The sequence below is a fragment of the Sapajus apella genome, unplaced genomic scaffold, assembly GCF_009761245.1.
Source record: "Sapajus apella isolate SASKATOON/1434 unplaced genomic scaffold, GSC_monkey_1.0 scaffold30, whole genome shotgun sequence".
Taxonomy (NCBI): Eukaryota; Metazoa; Chordata; class Mammalia; order Primates; family Cebidae; genus Sapajus; species Sapajus apella.
The window spans coordinates 3,378,036-3,395,882 of NW_022436970.1; the positions used below are offsets into that span (position 1 = coordinate 3,378,036).

General features: G+C 43.1%; 1 protein-coding gene across 1 annotated transcript; it reads left to right on the plus strand.

Annotated features, from left to right (window-relative positions):
- The first annotated feature begins 5,109 nt into the window (after positions 1-5,109).
- ST8SIA3 (ST8 alpha-N-acetyl-neuraminide alpha-2,8-sialyltransferase 3) lies at positions 5,110-16,227 on the plus strand. Its single transcript, XM_032293574.1, has 4 exons — positions 5,110-7,340; positions 8,708-8,830; positions 11,238-11,795; positions 14,261-16,227. The coding sequence occupies exons 1-4, from the start codon at positions 7,162-7,164 to the stop codon at positions 14,541-14,543; spliced, it is 1,143 nt and encodes a 380-aa protein (XP_032149465.1). The 5' UTR covers positions 5,110-7,161; the 3' UTR covers positions 14,544-16,227.
- Positions 16,228-17,847: the final 1,620 nt, after the last annotated feature.

Here is a 17,847-nt window from a genome sequence, read left to right on the forward strand (position 1 = left end):
AAGGCTAAAATTAGACTTTTTTTTCCAACACTTCCCCTGACAGTACCTAGTAATGTTATTGTGGCTATTGTAAACATGGGTGATTGCCTATACACACAGTTGGTGCAATGAAGAGACACAACAGCTTAAAACTAAACTGTGAGATTATTTTTCAAGTAGCTTCTCCAAGTATAATATCTTAGCTTCTAGAAAAAGTAATCGCTACTAACATTTGAAAAGTCAAAATTCTATGCAAGGGTCTGGAAGATTAACACAATTGAGCATAATAGCTCCTTTGAAACCATTTCCTGGAGACCAGGCTGCAAAAAGCCTTAAGCTTTAAGATGGCTTTCCAAATATATTTTATTTAGTCAATGAAGAAAAAGACTGAAGTTTCCATATTCCTTTCACATACAGACACTTCACTGAGCTTTAAGAGAAGCATTCATCTGTAGGCGCAAAATGAGTAATTCCCCAGCTTCTAGAAAATGCAATCAGTGCAAACATCTGAAATGTTAAAATGCTGTGCAAAATGTCTTTTGTAGAGATATGGGGAAAAAAAACCCTGAAGTAAATATCATTTTAAACCGGTCTCAGCATTTATGTTTAAAAATGAATACATACTCATATGCTTAGTAGCTGATGCATAGATCATCTCCGGACAGCAACAGCAGCGGCTTCTGGGAGGGTAACTGAGGCCCTGAGAGGTAACGGCGGACGGGAATTTGACTGTTCAGGGTACATCCTTCCTAGACTTTATATTTTGTACTGTGTGCATGTATTAATATTAATCTAACTTAATCTAACTTCTTAATTTAATTAAACATGGCCTCTTCTATAAGCGAGTTAGCTTATCCATCCCACTGGAGCAGATCTTTCTCCACCATCATTACTGGATGCTGATTTTCTCCCTGGCCTAAACCTCAGGGATGCCATACAGCAAACTTTCCTGACTTCTTTTCACACTGGACACCAGGTGGGTGCTGTACTGGCACTAACAGCATACAATGAAAATAAGAGGCTGTCTCAGGGCTGTCTGCACAGGATGGCTAGCCGTCCCTCCCTTCCCAGGCTCCTGCCCTACTCAGCTTTCTCCAGGCCCCGGAAGAGTCTTCTGTGTTTCTTATGTGCCACTCTGGTCCTCTCCTTGTTTGCCCCCACCCCTCCACCCTTGCCAACATGCCCTCTCTTCCTCAGGAACCCTGAGAAAGGTGAAGCCCCTCTTCCTCCAGGCTCTGGAGTACCAGTGGAACACACTGGAGCCAAATCCTCTTCTGGAACACACTAGCAAGATGGCCTTGATAAAGTCAACCTTGCTGAGCCTGTTTCTGAACTCTTGAAATGGTGGTGGTCATTAAATCCTCAGGGAAATGCAATAGAGATTGAGATCAGTTATGTAAAATGCCCAGCATTACACTCAACATATAGCATGTGAGCAGTGTTAGATGATGTCATCGTTGTCATTGTCAGTAGCAGCAATGGCAGTTCTCATCACCAAAACATGATTGTTTCCACCTCCCCCAGCTGCACACATCTCCAGCTCTCTGTCCTGGGACTCACTTACATGCAGAGTGGATGAGTGGAAAGGGTGGGCTTTCCAGTCAGAGGGGCTTTACCTTGAGCAAGTCCTTAACCTTTTTTAATGTCAATTTCTTTAACTATAAAGTGAGAATAATTTTATACTTTCCTCATAGGAGTGGGGCGAAGATTATAGATAATATCTACAATGCCCCAGCCCCTAAATGCCCTACACGTCTTGGCTGTTTTGACTTTACTCCAAGGGGGTTGATCTATTTACTGGATCCCGTCAAGTCTTGCCCTCTTCTGCTCCATCTTTGTTTAGTTCAGTTGCCCCTGCCTACCCCATCCTCTCTTTCCATCTCCATCCCTGGAAACTTTCATGCCTCTGTTTCATCTGAGAGCTTTTGTGACACTTTCTCTGACCACAGTGACTTTTACCACCACTGAATTCATAGAGTGCTTATCTTCTGTAGGGAAATAGGTAAAAAACCAGAAGACTCCAAGATCCTTCCTCTGAGCTCGCTGTTAGGCTTATTAGAAACCAAGGTGTTAGGCGACAGCAGGCAGAAAGGACTCCGGTCACGTGCCGCCAAAGAGCAGCTCCTCAGTGGACTCCTTCTGAGTTCCCCACATGATGATCTCCGTGCTGTCTGGGAGGCATCACTTGCCCTCCTGAAAGTCAACTCCCTGATGCCTTATTCAGGGGGTGTCTCATAACATAAAATGGCCAATTGGTTCATTGATAAATTAAGGCACACTGGGGCTTCTAGCACGTGCACAGGCTGGAGGGCCATGGGGCGTGTCGGCTGACATCTGCAGGGGCAGCTGGCGTCTCACCTCCCCATGGGCCTGACTCCATTCAGTGCAAATCACATTGAGCCATTCCTCCCTGTGAACTTCCGATGGTTCTGAGCAGTGCAGTAAGAGGATCCTGACCAACTTCTTATCATGTCCCACAGACCCATCTCCATCTGGCTCCAACTAGCCTTCTAGGCTCTTCTCTTGCGGCAGTTACCTCCTACCTCTTGCTGTTCCCCAAGCCCAGCATAATCTTTCCTGCTTGCAGTCTTCCCTCTACTTGGAATGACCTTTCTAAACTTCTGTACCTCACACTTTAAAATCCAGTTCAAATGTTGCTCCCTATGAAGAACTCTGCTAACCTCCCAGACAGTGCATGTTGCCCAGTTTCCTCAGCAGTCCTCTGGTGTGGAGCTTTTCGCATAGTACCTCTGTCACATTTACATCCTTCTCCCCGACAAGACCATAAGCATCATGGGGTCAAGGATGATTTTATGACCTCTGAGTCTGCCAAACATGGTATCTGATAACCAACACATTTCCTTTCATGAATGCTTAAAGAAAACAGAAATAAACGAGTGAATAAACAATGCTGGGTTTTTTGCTTTGTTTTGCTTGAGGCAGCCTCATTCTATCATCCAGATGGGAGTGCAGTGGTGTGATCTTGGCTCACTGCAACCTCCACCCTCCAGTTCAAATTATTCTCCTTCTTCAGCCTCCCGAGTAGCTGGGATTACAGGCGCCTGCCACACACCTGGCTAATTTTTATACTTTTTAGTAGAGACAGCGTTTCATCATGTTGGCTAGGCTGGCCTCAAACTCCTGAACTCAAGTGATCTGCCCGACTCAGTCCCAAAGGAGCAATGCTGTTTCTAACAAAAGACACCACCCTTTCTGGCCTTCCCACCTAAATGGTTCCTGAAAATTGCTGTTGGTCAGTATGGGTTGGTGAGGGGTTACCCAGGGAGCAGAGTCATGTTTGCCAAAGGTAGACACTCATGAGAATGGAAGAACGGAAGGAAGTTCCTATGTCTAGAATACATTAAATATTAAATCTGGGGGATTTTTCATTTCTATACTTCTTATTTTCACTCTCCTATACTCTTGCACAGGGCTGATTTCCAATGAAATTTGATAAGTGATATTTTATAAAAATGTCCTAATTATTTTTAAAACTATTAAATAGCTGCAATCCCAGGCCTAAAAAAATCCCTTATCCAGTAGCTACAGCTGTTTTTTTGAAGCATCACCACCAAAATTATTCCCCTGGTAATTATTGAGCAGTCTGTTTTCACCCATAAGGCTGGCACATGTAATAAGGATGCCTGCCTGCCTGCCTGCCTGTTTATTTTCTGGCTAATTTGGTCCCTTTATGTCATGTGACCTTCAGTGGCCCGTATGCAATATGAAAATCATCCTCCTAGGACTTCCTTGAGAAGGTTCACATAGGTGTGCTAAGCATTAAGTAATACATCAATTTTTAAACCCAGGCAGAGAGATCCCATATCAGATGTCTCAGGAAAGCCTGTAATGCTGTTTTATAAAGGAAACTGAAAAGTTTCTAGATCTTTACTATTCTCTGCAAGAAAATATCTCACCCAAGTCATCCTTTCCCATGCAATCTGTAGCAGGACATTTGCAGAGTCAGAGGAAAGGACACTAAAAACTTACCCAAACTGTGAGCTCATATTTATTAAGTGCTTAATACAGACCAGGGTGCAAAAGCCTTTGTATGCTTTGTTTAACCTTTCCCCAAACCCAGAGAGATTTTTACCCCAGCTCTGCAGATGAGGAGACTGAAACATAGAGAAGCTGTAACCTACCCAAGGTCACCTGGCTGTAAGCATTTACTTTAATTGATACACAATAATTATACATATTTATAGGTACATAGTAATATTTTGATACATACAATATATAGTGATCTGATCAAGGTAATTAACATATTTGTCACCTCAAATTTGTATCATTTCTTTGTTTGGGGGCCATTCAATATCCTCTCTTCTAGGTATATGAAAATATATAATACATTATTGGTAACTATAGTCATCCAATAGTGCTATGGAACACTAGAACTTATTCCTTCTATCCAGATGTAATTTTGTATCCTTTAATAAATATTTTATCCTCTCTTCCCCCTACCCTTCCCAGCCTTTAGTATTCTCTGTTCTACTTTTTACTTCTTTGAGATCAGCTTTTTTAGCTTCTGTGTATGAGTGAGAACATGCGGTGTTTAACTTTCTGTTCCTGGCTTATTTCACTTAACATAATGTCCTCCAGGCTCATTCATGTCGCCGAGAATGACAGAATTTCATTTTTACTTATGGATGAATGGGATTCCACTATGTATATATGCCACATTTTCTTTATCCATTCATCTGTTGTTGAATACTTGGGTTGGTCCATATCTTGGCTATTGTGAATGGTGTGGCAATAAACATGGTGGTAGATATCTTCGACATACTAATTTCCATCCTTTGCATAAATGCCCAGTAATGGGATTACTAGATCTTATGATAGTTCAATTTGTAGTTTTTTCAGGTACCTCTGTACTGTTCTCCATAGTGGCTGTGCTAGTATGCATTCCCACCAACAGTATATAAGTGTTCCCTTGTCTCTTCATCCTTGCCAGCATTTGTTGTTTTCTGTGTTTTTGATAATATCCAGAGTATGCTTTTGAAGTCAGGTCTTTCTGGCTCCAGAGCCTGAAGGTGTAACACCACCCTGGGCTGCCTCTCTGTAGCATGTTCCCCTGACTTCCTGTTCAAGAAGACTTTTTCTAGCTGGTGTCATTCCTAGATGACTCTCTTAAGATCTTACTCCCTTTGGCATTTTACACTTTACTTGTACAATCTTTCTCTTTTTTTCTTAAAAAAATAGCAATTCAAAAAACAGTTCAAGTGTTCATCATATTCGGGCATGCAAGACTTTTCTGAAATTTTTAAAATAATAAAAAAGCCTGACAGGGGAAAGGAGGTTGTGGCCTCCTGACCCACATTTTTACATTTTGGTTAAAAAGTCTCTAGAGAGTGCAAAGTGACCCCCTTTGTCATTGGAAACAAATAGGAGCATTCTGTGTGCCACTGTCCACAACCACATAGATATGTTACCCAAGGGAGCTCATCAAGTCTTCAAACATTAAGTAAGCACGACGTGTGTCAGAAACCATATTGGGGAAGGAAGATACCCCTTACTCTGCAGAAGCTTACAACCCAGAAGCTCATCCCTTCAAGGAATCTACAGCCCCCAGACAGATCATAACATTAGGTCCACCAAAGCCCACAAGGCAAGAAGTTTAGGAGAGAAAGAAGTCTTAACCACCTTGGAAAAATCTCTACTTGCTTTATCAGAACTCAAAGGTCAATTTCTCACCTCCAGCTTTCTTCACTAGTGCCTATTGACCAGTATTGGGAGGACCAAGCCAAGAGTAAAGCTAGGGTGGCAGAGGCCCTTAAACAAATAACGATAATTGCAAAGGACAGAGCTAAAGAAACATGTGAGTTTCCCCTGAGCACCCAATTGCCTGACTGAAAAAATGGATTAACTTTTATTTCTAATGGATATTAAAACAAGAATCATGTGAATACACTAAAACAAATTTAGGGTCAAGCAATGCAAAGTGTTAGGCAGTGCGTTTTCCTTCCACCCTCAGAGGCAGCCTCTCTCATTTGGTTCTTGGGCTCCTTCATAAAAAGGTTCTGTGCATTTTTAATGGCCTCAGGTTCTGGGAGGCTCAAGCCACCTAGCGCATCAGGAGGCCTGGCCCCAGGGATGGGTCTGAAAAATGGGAGTTGTAGAGTTAAAGCAGGGCTGACTCCACCAGACCCGGTCAAGTTCGGGCCAAGCACATTGTCCCTCCACTGGGAGTCGGAAAGGGAGGGTGGAAGGCAGGCCCTCCCACTCACAGGCCACCTGGCAACTTTACTAGGCACTATCCACCCTTTAGGCATAAGTGAAGTATGTGATGGGCATAAAAGGTGGACAGGGTAGTCATTCTCACAAATTCCAAGAAGGTTTTAAGGGCTCCCAAGGCAGGCAGTCCCAGTCGCTGTTTGAAGCTTCCTTTGGGGTGGGAGGGTGAAGGTGGGGGGGGGGGCCGTGCCTTGATGAGGGAAGATGCTTTTAAACAGCCGCCTTTCAAAAACCGTTATCTCTGCTTCTCTGAGAAGCACCCAGCTATTGTTTGTCCTTCAGGACGGCAAATCCGGTTATTTGTCTCCCTATTCCGTGATATTATAAAGTAATGAATGGTCATTAAACTAAGTTTGGGCTCCTGGCTCCTCACAGCCACCTCCTCGCCGGCACCCTCAGCCGGGGAGGCCGTAGGCGCGGGCTGCAGCCTAGCAGCATCAGTCCTCCTCCCTCCACCCCCTCCCCCTCCTCCCTCCCTCTCCAGCACCCCCTCCCCCCCGGTTATTTGGAAGATTAGAGTTCATTAATTAAATCCTGTGCTTAGATCGAACTGTAACATTATTCCAATCACATTTATCTTGCAGGCGGCGGCAGAGATGGCAGCCTCGCTGGAAACGCGCGGGGGAGCCTGAGCCGGCGGCTGGGGACGCACGGCGCTGCGCGCTCCAGCGCCACGCCGCCGCGCAGCCCCTCCATCTTCCTGCTCTGAGCTCTGCCCCGCGCTCCCCTGCCTGGGGGGTCCCGTTCCTCTTCAGGGCTCCTGCCTGCCCCCACCCCCGGTCCTCGCCGCTCCCCCCCCACCCCCGCCCGGGTCCCCCTCCTCCGCCACACGCGCTCACACGCCGCGCGCGCGCACACACACACACACACACACACACACACACGCCAGCGAGCTGCTGGCCGCTCAATGGACCGATTTCCCCGGTTTCCCTGAACCCAGCCCTGCCCGGGATGAGAAACTGCAAAATGGCCCGGGTCGCCAGTGTGCTGGGGCTGGTCATGCTCAGCGTCGCCCTGCTGATTCTATCGCTCATCAGCTACGTGTCCCTGAAAAAGGAGAACATCTTCACCACTCCCAAGTACGCCAGCCCGGGGGCGCCCCGAATGTACATGTTCCACGCGGGATTCCGGTGAGTGCGGGCCTCTGTGCGAGCGCCCTCGGGAATTTGGTTGATAGGGTGTTTGGGGAAGGGGAGGCCTGGGGGAAGGGTGTTTTTGCTTCTCCGAGACTCTTTGGGCCAGATAACTGCGCGGTCCTTCCACTCCTCTCTCTCACTCTCCCTTCCCCCTCCCTTTTATTTTTTTAACCCAAAGCCCCTGGAAGCTGTCGTCCTAATCGATGTGATTGCATTTCTCGTATTCTTCCTCGGCATCCTTTCCCTCATTTCAGAAGTGGGGGTTGGGGTAGGCTTTCAGGAGAGTGAGGGTGGAGGGAAAGACCGTGTGTGTGTTCGGGAGGGGGCGGCGAGCCGAGGTGGACAGGCGTGAGGGCAGCGCCCTCCCCGTGCCCTGTCCGCAGACTCCGCGGGCCAGGGCCGGCCCGGGGCAGTGCGGGCGGTTTAATGGCGCAGGCGCCTGACTGCCTTCGCGCCCTCCTCCTTTCCTCCCCCACCGCTATCAAACGTTGCGCGGGTTTATTCTCAGGAAGCCCATGGGGCATTCTCCCTCGACCCTTTCCCCCGCTGCCACCGCCCACCCCCCCTTTCCGGGATTGTTGCAATTCCCCCGCCCCCTGCGGGAAGCGAGCCTCGGAAGGGCCGCCCACCCTCGCCAGGTCGGAGTCGCTGCTGGGCTCAGGGCCGGTCTGGGAAGGCTCCAGGCGCAGCTTGACGCAGCTCTCTGAGAGCCCCCACCCCTACCTGTGACTCCGGGAACTCTCCCAGCGGGGCCTCCTGACCTGCAGGTGGCAACTCCAAAGTGCCACCTGTGGTCCAAGCCGGTACCGAGGCGCAGAACCCAGAGGAGCCCCGCCTCGGTGGAGGAGCGGAGTTGGCCGGAGGCCCCGGGGAGTCCCCAGCCAAGTTATAGGAAGTGAAATCGGACGTGGGCTCGGGAAGGAAGAGGTTAAGGCAGGAGTCACCCCCGGCAGTGCCCTGGGCCTCTGGTTTCCTCTGCCCTTTCCCCCAAAATCAATTCTCGGAGGCTGCGGGGGCGTCGCGGGTCTGGCTGGCTGAGCGGCCGCTGTCCGCGGTGCTGACTACCTGGTCCTGGCTGCGCCGCCTGCGCCCGGCGTGCGCCCTGCACTCCGCGTGACGGCCATTTTATGGTCTCTCTGGCACCCGGAGGGATGGACAATGGAGACGGGGTTCCCTAGTTTTCTTTCTTTCTCCCGGGAGTGTGTGGGAGCACAGGGTGGACCAAATGAGAGGGGCTCCAGGACGGAACGGAGCCCGCGCGCTTGCCAGCCGCCCCCGCCCCAGCCGCTGGACTTTAATGGCTACCTTGGCTTCCCCGAGCTGAGGCCAGCACGCTTGTCTGTGCTCATGCTCCTCTCCAGGTCACAATTTGCGCTGAAGTTTCTAGACCCGTCATTTGTGCCCATTACGAATTCTCTCACCCAGGAACTCCAAGAGAAACCTTCTAAGTGGACATTTAATCGGACAGCGTTTTTACATCAAAGGTAGGCTAGACGGAAAAGACTAAAAGGTGCTTTTAAGAATTCTGGAGCTCAAAACAAAACAAAAACAAGCGAACAAAAACATCTAAAACAGCAAAAATCTATACCTCCCACCCTCACCACCAGGTGTATCTGCATTGTTTTCTTGGCCTGACTGCACAAAGGAATGATCAGGAACCCTCCCCTGTGTATGTAGTGCCCTCTCATAAAAAGGACACATCAGGAAGACCAATTTGAAAAGAAAAAAAAAAGGTATTTCATTTGGGCTTGATTGAGCACCATGATTTACAGCTAACAAGTCTGGCAAGTACTGCCAAAGCCATCTAGTTCTTAAAAACAGACAAAAGGTTAGTTGCAAAAAGACCACCCAACACATTTTCATTCCCTCACTGAAAAAGAAAAAACTTGAAAAATAGAATAAAATAGTATCGTTTCACGGAAACACACGGAAAATGCCATAATCTGTCTCCATCAAATTGCTGGTAAAAATGTTGGCCCAAATATATGTAGGTATTTAACTGGTTTTGTTTTGGTTTTGCCTGTTTTCATTGTCTTTACAGCTTTAAACTTATTGTAAAGCTACCTAACTTAATTCATACTAGTTGTAGCAGCTTCACTTCATACACATAGATAGTTTTTGGTTATTGGTTTTGTTTTTTGTTTTTTTAGGTGGAAGGAAGAAGGATAAGATTTGTTCAAATATATTTATTCTACTCAGTGATTCTGGTCTACTCTTAGCAAACCACAATAACTCATTACTCCTTCCTTCATGGTGGGATTGTACTGCTAAATGGGATGTGAGCCATCTAGTGTATTCATTAGAAGTGTGAATACTTATTTTACGAACCACTCTATTTAGGGAGTTGTTTTGGTCATAGCATTTCTAGTGATTGTTCTCTCTCGCTTTTAAAAGTTTAATCTATGGGCAGAATTAAAACAAATGCAGTGGATATTCATGGTATCATGAAAATATTGTTTAGTTGAAAAGTCAACATGCAGTCATATGATTATGATTAACATTTTAAAAACACTTTAATTATAAATTAGTTCATGAAAATTGATCAATCTAAAACTCTAGAAGTGCTGTGGTTTTTTTTAATAATTGGGAGGTTTTTAATTCAATATTAATTTTATGGACAACCCAGAAAATTTTCATGGGGAGAAGACATTCTAGCTTTCCCTAAAACATGTTTCTAACGTAATAAAAAATATTCTTCCCAACTAGGCCATGTGACCCAAATGACCAGTCAGAAGAATATTTCCTTCTCAAAACTTCCCTCATTTCAATTAATTAGATAATCTTTAGTTAAATTTTTACAAGTAGTGTTTAAAATCTGCCTTACCTTTTTAACAGCTTGTAAGAATGGTACTGGTAACTTGGGGAGTTTTAAAGATTTCGGTTGCTGTTGCCTATATTTTGAAGAATGAAGTCATTTTTTAAAATAAAACTCCAGGCAATGTGATGATATGCAAAGCATTTCATTTCATTCCTGCTACTTTTTAGGCAAAAGTTTCAAGAAATTCAATGGGTTTATTTAATATTGGAGAATTTAGCAGCAAAGTAGCATGTTACTGGTCTCTCTCGAATATTATAAATAGCTGAAACTTTAAGAAGAGATACTTAATTTTACTTAAAGCTCAATATGAAAGCAACCTGAAATTAGTTCTAAGCATCGGTCTTACCGTGCTTATGTACTTAATTGTTAGAATATGGACATATTTTTAGGATTTATAATAGCTTTGTTTTCTAAGGATTAAATTTCTTCAACTAAATTGTGTTTCTATATAATCAAGTAGAAAACAATCCCTGTTTCATTATTCAAAGGACCTTAATGAGATTTTCATCTCATTTCTATTAAATATTCAGCTATACCCACTTCTATTACCATCTTCATATTTTAATAATAGATAGTGCTATACCGACTCACATCTGTTTGGCTTTTATTTGGACACCAATGATATTTGATATTCTTTGAGCACTGCAGCCCAGTAACAAACAAGTAGAACCTAGTTACAAACTCTATGTTACTAATGTTTGTGCATTAATGTGAGCTCTTTGAGGCCTGTGTAAATTGTCTCTCTGAATTTTCTGACACAATTTGGTCTATGCCTCCCTGCTGATTAAATAAGATATACTCGTCACGTAGAGTAGAAAACCAAGGTATGGCAGCTAAAACTGAAAGCTGCATTTATAAGCCTCAAAGAATACACCCAGAAATTGACTGAAAGATTAGAATATGTATACATTCTGAAGTAGTCCTCCCTTCAAGGATCACAATTATGTATGTATAATCTTTTTTGGATTCAGTAAGTCTAAGATTCCCTCTGAATGCAATGGCAGCACAAGACATAGGATGGAAAATCAATTCTTCTGAATGGAATGCTTTTAATGAATTTCTCTTTATTTTAGGCAAGAAATTCTTCAGCATGTCGATGTAATAAAAAATTTTTCTTTGACCAAGAATAGTGTTCGGATTGGACAACTGATGCACTATGATTATTCCAGCCATAAATATGTTTTCTCCATTAGCAATAACTTCCGGTCACTGCTTCCAGATGTGTCACCCATTATGAACAAGCATTATAATATTTGTGCTGTGGTTGGAAATAGTGGGATCCTGACAGGGAGCCAGTGTGGACAAGAAATAGATAAATCAGATTTTGTTTTCCGTTGCAATTTTGCCCCTACGGAGGCTTTCCAAAGAGATGTTGGAAGAAAAACCAACCTTACCACCTTCAACCCCAGCATCCTGGAAAAATATTACAACAATCTCTTGACTATTCAGGATCGTAACAACTTTTTCCTCAGTTTAAAAAAGCTTGATGGGGCCATTCTTTGGATCCCTGCATTTTTCTTCCACACTTCAGCAACTGTGACAAGGACATTAGTTGACTTTTTTGTTGAACACAGAGGTCAGTTAAAAGTCCAATTGGCTTGGCCGGGAAATATAATGCAACATGTCAACAGGTGTGTATATTTTATTACATTTTACTCATACCCTACCAGATGGCAAATCAATGTTGTAATCTCTTGGGAGTGGGAGCCATCCAATTCTTCAGTTGTTATGGTTAGTTAGCAGTTAAAAGAAACTCATATCCTTTGTAATGGGTGAATGAATGAATCATTCTAGCTAAGAAGTTCCATCAACCCACAGCTGGTAACCAAGTGTCAAATGGAAGCACTGGTGCTTCATGAATCTCTTGTCCCTATTCTTTGTCCTCTCCCTTGGTAGTAAGGCTATGGAGCAGTCATGAAAATCACCACAAATCAAGAATTTTCTTTAAATAGATAGCTATATTCCAAGAATGCCAATGGCTGGAGACCAATCAAGTGGTTTTTTTTTTTTTTTAAGAAACGATTGCAGTTGACTTAAATTTATGTGTTTTGTAGATGTCCAAGGTTAGCAAACACCTAGGTAAATCATAAATTGCACAATCTACCTTTACAATCTGATATTTGAGTGCAAAAACATGGAAAAAAAGTATTTTATGAGCATGTTGTTATCTCTTGGAATTTGATAGCCAAATCAGCCACGGATGCAATATTTTCATCTAGTCTTGTGATTTTCAACTCTGATTGTACGTTAGAAACACTTGAGAGCGTTAAAAATACTATTGTCTGGGCTCTGCCTCAAGAGATCCTAATGTAATTTGTCTGGTGGGCAAGGAGGTGGAGACCAGGTACTTGGTATTTTTAACAACTCCCCTGATGATTCCAATATGCAGTCAGAATTGAGAAGCACTAGTCCAGGGCATTTTATAAAACAAGATTATTTGTAAATTTTTTTTCCTTTAACTTATCTGGAGAAAATTAATTCAACTTCAGTTTCCCCTATGTAAGGAGCTTCAGTGTCCTAACATAGCCCCAGATTTTAATACAAGTTGGGTGGGTTCTGGGAGACCTGGTAAACATGGAACTCTGAAGATCTTTGTTCCACAATAGATTATTCCCATCCTGTAGTCTCCTAAAGTTCACCATATGTAAGATCTGTTTCGTTAACCTCTCATAGGAGGAGGAATTATAGTCTAATAAACTGGTGTGTATCTCAACGGTAGAGTGATGCCATAATTTACAGTCCAAACTGGAACTTTTTCTTTAAGAGAAAGAGGATGCTATTAATAATTACAACACAGATAACTGACAAACGGATTGTTCCCCAGGGTATATGGTCACCTTTTTAAGTGGTAAAGTAGCCCAGCTCCTAAGTTTAAAGATGAGTCAACTGAGGTACAAGGAGCAGAAGTTATTTACCCAAAGCAGAAGTTATTTACCCATGGGACAGGCTGGTAGGAGACAACCAAAAGCATTGTCAGAGTCATTCTAATGCCTTAGACAGGAATATTAAAACCAAGACTGAGATTTTAAATTTCATCTGGAAGGATAAAGGTTCACCTTTGAAACCTTCAAGTCGTGAAGAAGGAACTACATGTGCTTAGAAACTTTCAGAAACTAGCCTGTGTGACTGCCTACCACAAAAGTGGAATTAATCATGTTTCATAGCTACTCAGGCTTTTTAATACAAGTTGGGCACAACTGGCTACAACTGGTCAATTAAAACTATAAGAAAATACAGTCCACAGAAACTGGACTCATGAATAGTTTAATTCTGCCTGCATCTCAGTGATAAATACACACAACACATAGAAGACTCACATATTTGGCAGTATCAGCAGGAAGGCTTCAGAGTATTAACATTATTTAAATATGGAAGGAATAACAACTATAATTTATTATTTACATTTAATACTTCTTACACACTTTCTGAATTTAAAAAATTTAACATGCCAGATTGTGACTTGCTGAAGATGGGCTTGGGGACCCCTAGTTAGAAGACAAAGAAACAAGGAATACAATCTTTTACAAGACAGTGAAGAAAAATAAAGCTCCACAGTCTTTCTAAGTCCTCAATGAAGGACAGTTCTAGGTTTGAGAAAGGAAGGGACAGAGGAGTTCCCCTTAGATTAAACAACCTCCTTCACCCTATCCAAGAGCCCTTTATGTAATAAAGCCACAATCATTCTTTTTGGTGGCCTTCTGTGGTGTCACCACTGAGTCAGAGCCACGCTACTCTTTACAGAAGCCCAGGGGCAGGGGTAGCTCCAAGGTCCAGCTTCAAAGGTGTGTAAAAAGTGTGATCCCAGGAAATTCCATGCTCAGAAGGGCCCAATACTTGGTTTAATACTTTGCTTTTGCACTATAATTTTTGGACCAAGAATCCACATTTTTATTTCTTACTGGATCTCACAAATGATGTAGCCAGTTGTGCCCAGAAGGTTTTTTTTTTTTTTTTGGTCGCCTAAAAGATAATTGCAAAGCAAGTACTATTTAAAAGTTACACGGACAAATCCACTACCCAGCCCAGTCAGATTGACCTTGCTGATTGAAACCTGCAATGCTGACCTCTGAATCCACATGTACTTATTGTTCTGCAGGTACTGGAAAAACAAACATTTGTCACCTAAACGACTGAGCACAGGTATTCTTATGTACACCCTTGCGTCAGCAATATGTGAAGAGATCCACTTGTATGGATTTTGGCCTTTTGGATTTGACCCCAACACAAGGGAAGATCTTCCATACCATTACTATGACAAAAAAGGAACCAAATTTACCACCAAGTGGCAGGAGTCCCACCAGCTGCCTGCTGAGTTTCAGCTGCTGTACCGAATGCATGGGGAAGGGCTCACCAAGCTGACTCTGTCACACTGTGCCTAAGAACTCCGAACGGAAAGTGCCAAATGGCTGTTTAAAAAGTGCCCCAAATCAAATTGAATAGTCTCCAGAATAGAACCCTAGAGAATGTTTTATAAGGATTGTCTGCCATTGAAAGGGAAAATTGTCTTTTCTCTTTTGCACTGCTCTTTTAGGAGTTTTAGCAGATTTAGCAGGACATGCATTGAAGCCACATGGTTTAGACTTGATTGATAAAGAGAATGTTGCATTTGGAACTATGCTGCTAACGAAATGGTTTGAAGTATTTTCATGTTTAGATTTTAATAATAAACTGCCTCTCATTTTTATGAGGACCAGAGCTATAGTTTCTGCAGCTCTGCTCAGATACAGTCCTCATAATCAGAGGCCTCTGGCCAACTGGGGCAGTATCTGTTTTCCTGGTGGGATCAGACTGTGAAAAATGGAAATGTAAAAAAACTGGTTTGCATATCTCATCTTCTATCTATCTCCCTATCTCTATCTCTATCATCGTCATCATCCTCTCTCTCTCTCTTTCTCTCTCTCTCTCTCTCTCTCTGCAACCACTCCCTGCCCTACCACCGTGGAATTTAATAATTTGCTAGGAATCCTATTGAATTTGCTTTGCTTGTATGTGTTGCATTTGTATTTGATGTGTTTAAGGTTCTGGGTAACTTTGATGTTTCATGACAAAATGAGCAAATCATGATGGACCCCCCTTGTGATTCCTTTTTTAAAAAATGCCTCTGATGCAGTCCTCACTAGTCCATTCAGCCATTCTACAGCAGTATGGTCCCTCTGTGGTGAGTGGGATATAGGGCAGTGCATCTTTCATGATCACAAAAAAAGGCTAGGTTGTGGGTGGCATTGCATCTCTTGACTTAGGCATTATTATGGCAAATGATAGCACTGTGGCCACATCTCAAGGCCATTCCAGCCTAAATTTAGTGCCTCCCATGATCCTAACCCATGCACTGGGCTGGGTCTTGTCTCAGAATATAGAAGCAATGAATCAGCTTAAGACCCTGGGACACATAAAGGAAAAGGAAGAAGAATACTTAGAAGTTGTTATGGAATCCTGTGTACCCTAAAGTGTGGTAACCATGTTACCCATTTCAGCTGGGATAAAGTGGAAGAGGAGCTTGGCTAGGCCAGGCACCCATGTGAATAGTGCTGAGGTGCAATCATTTTCCATATCATTGTGTGCACAACCACCAATCCAGAATCATTGTACAACCAATGTTCTCTTTGAGAACATTGTAGCACTCGGTATTTCCTCTTTCCACTGAAGTCAGAGCTATACACCTACAAATTAAGCATTTCAAAAGAAAAAGCCATTGTGCAGTGGCAAGAGTTGGAATCCAAGATTATGTAGATGTGCCATGAAGGAAGTCGCTGGCCATTCTCATTTTCTTTATTTCAGCCTTATGAGTAGAAATCAAATCATTCCCATTCCTGGCTTTTTACTGAGCAGCACTTTGTTCTTCCAATTCATCCCAAAGTCTGGCCAAGTTGATGTTAAATTTTAATAAGAGTTTCTTTCTTCTTTCCAAATGCCAGTCAAGCATATTTGTTATGAATTTGAGTGGGGCAGCTCATTCTTTTCCTGAAATCTAGGTTGCTTGCAATGTGACAAATAACTGTTTTTAAAATGTGCTGCAGTTCAGTAATCAGCTCATTGCCCCTCTTTAGGAAGATATGATCATGCCTAAAATTAAACCAAATATGGTAAAGAAAGACACCACCCTTATGCTCACATTCTGCCTGATCCTAACACTGCCTTATTATTCTTTTCAGAAAGCAATCTAATTAGAGCAGCTTGCATAGATCCAGATATTAACTAACGAAATCAACACCAAGTTCAAATGTGTTACCAACTGTGACACATATTACCATATAAGAGGAGATATTAAAAACATTTTTAATTCAGTGGTATAATTGAATGGGTATCACAACCACACCATGTTTGTTCCCTGTCCCTTTGGGTTTTTTTGTTTTGTTTTTGTTTTGTTTGGGATGAAGTCTTACTCTGTCGCTCAGACTGGAGTGCAGTGGCATGACCTCAGCTCACTGCAACATCTGCCTCCCAGGTTCCAGTGATTCTCCTGCTTCAGCCTCCCATGCAGCTGGGATTACAGGTGCCTGCCACCATGCCTGGCTAATTTTCATATTTTTAGTACACACAGGGTTTCACCATGCTGGTCAGGCTTGTCTTTAACTCCTGACCTCAGGCAATCTACCCGCCTCGGCCTCCCAAAGTGCTGGGATTACAGGCATGAACCACTGCACCCGGCCCCTGTTCTATGTCCCTTGGAAGAGGACTGTACTATCCTCACACTGCGCTGTTGGGATCACTGAGAGATTGCTAACTGACAGAAGTGTTTAGTTGGCTGTTCCTGTGCTCTTAGTTCATTTGGTTACAGCGAAGTGATATTAATACCAATATTACATGGGCCAGATTCTGACTCTGGAGCTTTAATTCCAATGTGTCCATTCGTTTTCACTAAATATAAATGCATAGACACTTTAAATGAAAGCAGGTTACAAGAGGAAAAGACCATAATCTCTAAAAACAGTTTATTGTTCTGTAGTGGACTATTTAAATTTTATCTCATCATAATGCCAAGGATTTTTTTTTTTTAATTCAGAGAGATTTTTAAAATCTCACTGCATTCTTGGCTCCATCTTAACCTTAGTAGGAGGACCTTCCCATCCTCCACCACCATGTTATCTGTCACTTTAATGAAAACTCAAAATATTGAGGAAATGGACTTCTCTTCGGAACTTGAGGGCTTTAGAGATCAGGCTCATATCTGCTTTTAAGGAGGACTCCTGGAGATGATCCCAATAGATCACCCTTCTCTTTTGAAGAATAGCAGCTTCTAGCTGATCATGCAAATTCCGTTTGTTTTTAAAGACTGATTAAAATCTATACAACCACTTTTATGACCAAAAAAGTTTGTGTGCCCCAAGTGTCCTGATTAGAAAGGCAGCTGGCTGTCCTGCAGCTCCCAGGCTTGTGTAGTCAAGTGCAGTGAACTGAGCAGTAATCAGCTCAGGACCCTTGGCTCTTTCCTCCTCAGTCAGCTACAGATACATGCCCTGGCTTTTGCATTGACCTTGATTTGATGGTTCTAGACTAATTATATCCTTTTGTCAGAGCGTTTCCCTTTTTTAGGATACTCACAGGAGAGTCCACTTCCAACTATTGGAATACATTTTACCATAAAGCCCCCAAGGCTCTCTACCCCTAACACCAACACAGATAACCAATTAAGTTACAGAAAGGCGAAATAATCACAAACATTTGGCAACCTGCTTGATGCTA